This window comes from Hyla sarda, chromosome 1 (assembly GCF_029499605.1).
Source record: "Hyla sarda isolate aHylSar1 chromosome 1, aHylSar1.hap1, whole genome shotgun sequence".
NCBI lineage: Eukaryota > Metazoa > Chordata > Amphibia > Anura > Hylidae > Hyla > Hyla sarda.
The window spans coordinates 550,538,037-550,542,813 of NC_079189.1; the positions used below are offsets into that span (position 1 = coordinate 550,538,037).

At 41.4% G+C, this 4,777-nt stretch overlaps 1 protein-coding gene across 1 annotated transcript in view; it reads left to right on the forward strand.

Annotated features, from left to right (window-relative positions):
* Positions 1-503: 503 nt before the first annotated feature.
* OTP (orthopedia homeobox) overlaps positions 504-4,777 on the forward strand; it is a 13,971-nt gene continuing 9,697 nt past the window's right edge. Inside the window, exons 1-2 of the mRNA XM_056552472.1 lie at positions 504-881; positions 2,899-3,308. Of these exons, the coding sequence (XP_056408447.1) occupies positions 845-881; positions 2,899-3,308 (447 nt within the window). The 5' untranslated portion in view covers positions 504-844. The remainder of the gene's footprint in view (positions 882-2,898; positions 3,309-4,777) is intronic.

Below are 4,777 nucleotides of genomic sequence, written 5' to 3' on the forward strand. Positions count from 1 at the left end.
ATCTATCTATCTGTCCATCCATCCATCCATCTCTATCTGTTTATCCATCCGTCCAGGTGGATCTATTGGATACAATCGTCTGTATCAATAACGATTGCGCATCCGACATTAGTTGTATCAGCTAAATGATCCGCTAAATTTTCCCTATCAGTCTTAACTTAACCCTTACTGTCCCTAATTAACAAACAGGACGATTTTTAATTGATATTGATCGCCTTTCATACCAAATAATAGAAAGAAAAAAAGAAATGCCAACAAAGGCGATATAATAACTAAGAAGAAAACATCTATTTATATGTGATGTAATTCCTAATACTAGTCCTCCTCCTCCTCCTCCTCCTGTATTACATTCACTTGATCACGTTACACTGTATAAATTGCTTGATTTTTTTCTTTTTGTTGCAGGATTACCTTTGATATCAAGCAGATTTCGCCCATTATAGATGGCACCTTGTATGGTCCAGTGAGTGTTGGCATGGGTGCCAGGTCCAGGGGAGAGGGCAGTGTATAGTAAGAGGTCTGGGACTTGAGCTGAGGCTCCTTGGAGGTGCACAGAGCCCCCCTGCCCCCCAGCCTGGAGCAGCAGCACTTGCACTCGGAGCTGAGTCGGTGACATTTGCAGATCGCTCGGTGATTGGTCGCTGGTGGCAGCCCTCACCCAGGCACTAAGCACCTCCCCGCCTCAGTAAAGGACATTATAATGCAGGGGACCCCCCTTTTTAAGCACAAACCGAATTTTCTTTCATTTAGCTTATCTATATCTATCTATCTATTTTTATTTTGAAATCGTTAAGCAGCCGGCAGGATTTGGGGGGGACAGGCTTTCGCCCTGGAGCGGTGCGCGATGCTGTCTCACGCCGACCTCCTGGACGCCCGACTCGGTGAGTCTTGTGCCACCCTTCTCCCCTCCCCAGGAAAGCGTCAATTTGTGCCTGATTCCGCCTTAATGCTCTCTAAATGGGCTAATTCCTTCTAAAGTAATTGTGTAGTATTAAAGTTTAATTTGATTTAACTGCAGTCTTATCATACAGGGATGTGGACGTCCGAGAAGCCGCGTGTAATTATATTTACACTCAAAAAGAGCTCAGTTAACATGCGGTTTTTTTTTTCCTCCTTTTAGTTGTTTGGGCTTTATCTGTGGATTTAGCTTCCTTTGTGGGCACAGGAGCGCTGAGGGTTTGCTTCAGTGTAATGCACCCGCTGCAGGAGGGGGAGAAACTTTGGGTTTAGTTTATAGCAGTGTTTCCCAGCCAGGGTGCCTCCAGCTGTGGCAAAACTACAACTCCCAGCATGCCCGGACAGCCGAAGGCTGTCCGGGCATGCTGGGAGTTGTAGTTTTGCCACAGCTGGAGGCACCCTGGCTGGGAAACACTGGTTTATAGTTGTAGAGGTAGAAAGGTTTAGTTGTAGTCGGCTGCAGCTTTAGGAGTGTAGTCCTTTGGGCAGTATTTGGCACCCTGCTGGTCTTAGGTGCCCTGCAGTGCCTACATATATATATATATATATATATATATATATATATATATATACAACTAGACATTTAGGACTGTGGATTGTAATGTTGGTCCAGTGGAAGGAATGCCAAATCTCTGTTCTGAATGGCAGAGGAAATAGGCTAAATATGGGCTAAATAGTGGTGAAATAGTAGCATGTAGTCCATGTTTTTATATATATATATATATATATATATATATATATATATATGTTTATATAACTACTTGACTGGTTTCTCTATAGTAGTGCTGTAGCATATTGTTGTTTATACTCTAGTCCCTGCTATGGTGCTGCCTTGTATAATCTGGAATGACTGCATTCACTGGTAGGGTAGTGTGTTCTCCGAGCATAGAGAGCATAGTGCCTATTATCTAGCCCTGATGTGATGGCTTGGTTAGCTATCCCTGGCATGTTGGTACATAGTGGGCATGGTGGTACCTATTATAGTCTATATAATCTAGTCCTGATATGATGACTTGGTAGCTATCCCTGGCATGTTGGTACATAGTGGGCATGAGGGTACCTAGTATAGTCTATATAATCTAGTCCTGATATGATGACTTGGTTAGCTATCCCTGGCATGTTGGTACATAGTGGGCATGGTGGTACCTAGTATAGTCTATATTATCTAGTCCTGATATGATGACTTGGTTAGCTATCCCTGGCATGTTGGCACATAGTATAGTATAGTCTATATAATCTAGTCCTGATATGATGACTTGGTAGCTATCCCTGGCATGTTGGCACATAGTATAGTGTATATAAACTAGTCCTGATATGATGACTTGGTAGCTATCCCTGGCATGTTGGTACATAGTGGGCATGGTGGTACCTAGTATAGTCTATATAATCTAGTCCTGATATGATGACTTGGTAGCTATCCCTGGCATGTTGGTACATAGTGGGCATGGTGGTACCTAGTATAGTCTATATAATCTAGTCCTGATATGATGACTTAGTAGCTATCCCTGGCATGTTGGCACATAGTATAGTATAGTCTATATAATCTAGTCCTGATATGATGACTTGATAGCTATCCCTGGCATGTTGGTACATAGTGGGCATGGTGGTACCTAGTATAGTCTATATTATCTAGTCCTGATATGATGACTTGGTTAGCTATCCCTGGCATGTTGGCACATAGTATAGTATAGTCTATATAATCTAGTTCTGATATGATGACTTGGTAGCTATCCCTGGCATGTTGGCACATAGTGGGCATAGTGATACCTATTATAGTCTATATTATCTAGTCCTGATATGATGACTTAGTAGCTATCCCTGGCATGTTGGCACATAGTATAGTATAGTATAGTCTATATTATCTAGTCCTGATATGATGACTTAGTAGCTATCCCTGGCATGTTACAGGCCCCTGCTTACATCTCCATTACTTGTGTACAGGGATGAAGGATGCGGCAGAGCTGCTGGGGCACCGTGAGGCGGTGAAATGCCGCCTTGGAGTGGGCGCCTCGGACTCTGTGCACCCGGGAGATCTGTCTGGTAACGCTGACCAGGTAGAGGGCACCACCATGCTTCCCGGGGAAGACATCACCAGCGTTGGATCCAACCAGTCCTCGATGGCCGTCAGCTCCAAAGACCCGGACAAACAGCAGCAACAGCAGAACCCCAACCAGTCCGGGCAACAGCAGGGCCAGAACCAGGGACAGCAGAAGCAGAAGAGGCACCGAACCCGTTTCACACCGGCACAGCTCAACGAGCTGGAGAGGAGCTTCGCCAAGACCCATTACCCAGATATCTTCATGAGGGAAGAACTGGCACTGAGGATCGGACTGACAGAGTCCAGAGTCCAGGTAAGAGGACAAACACCTAACAAGGCATGACATGTATACAGCCCAAATCCTTATACACATATATACAATCACTTGGTGTAGAAATGCGCTGGTCATGGTGCTACATTATATTCCGTCCTGAACCTTAGCGATATCACTATATCACTATATCACTATATCACTATATCACTATATCACTATATCACCATATCACCATATCACCATATCACCATATCACTATATCACTATATCACTATATCACTATATCACTATATCACCATATCACTATATCACTATATCACTATATCACTATATCACTATATCACCATATCACTATATCACTATATCACTATATCACTATATCACTATATCACTATATCAATCAATGACTCATTCATATTTAGTACATACAAATCCTACACCATTTAAAAATTTTTTTCCTGGTTAAATGTAGCAGAGCCGAGTTTGTTAATTTGATAGCAAAACAGAATTTGTCATTATGCACAACGCATGCAGGTAAATCGAATTCTTTTCATCCAATTTAATTTGCACGAACCATTACATAAATACATTCACATTTGTAGAATACAAAATATTACAACAATTAATTGTATCCCATAAACAAATAAATCGTATCCGCTAAACAAATCGTATCCGCTAAACAATTAAATTGTATCCGATAAAGAAATAAATTGTATCCTATAAAGAAATAAATTGTATCCCATGAACCCCCGTTGTTTTGCACGCTACAATACTATTATAATACTATACTGAATCTGCTGTACAATATAAAGAATCCAATGACTTTATGACAGCAAAACATTTCAGTATAACGTATCCGTTTATTTTATTTATTTTATTATCATTGTTGTTGCAACAAAGTATCAGTTAATGAAGAACTCAATGTAATAAAGAAGTCAATTCCACATTGGAGTCATGTGCCTGTACAATGGCCATAATAAGACTGTGTTGTAAGGAGAGATATATTGTAATAAGGGAAGATGACACTCAGCCCTATTACAGAAGATCTGCTATTGGAATCTAATGCGCCATTTGCATTGATTTGCATAGAATGATCATTGCCGGCAGTTCTTCTATGCTGCACAGTCCCTGCCTGGGAACAGATTGCCTGCCATCCCCAAAGCAAGAGAAGAAGACATTGAGGGTGATCAGCCCAATTTCTTCTATGTCCTATAAATGTAGGAGGAAAAGAAAAAGTTGTAATAATAAGAGGAGAGCTAAAGAAAATGATGCAGTGTTATTAGCGGCAGATTATACAGCGCAGGGACATTAAAAATAATAATCCAGAGATTTATCCTGCAGGAGCATGCCGGGGCCGCTGTGCCGGCTATAAAAGACATTCACTTTATGGCTCGCCATTATTAGAAACCAATTCCACTATTATTTATAACCCGGGATGGCTTATTAAGCAGCAATGGGAAAATCATGCAAATCATGCGATCAGATGCAATATAATAAGCAGAATCATT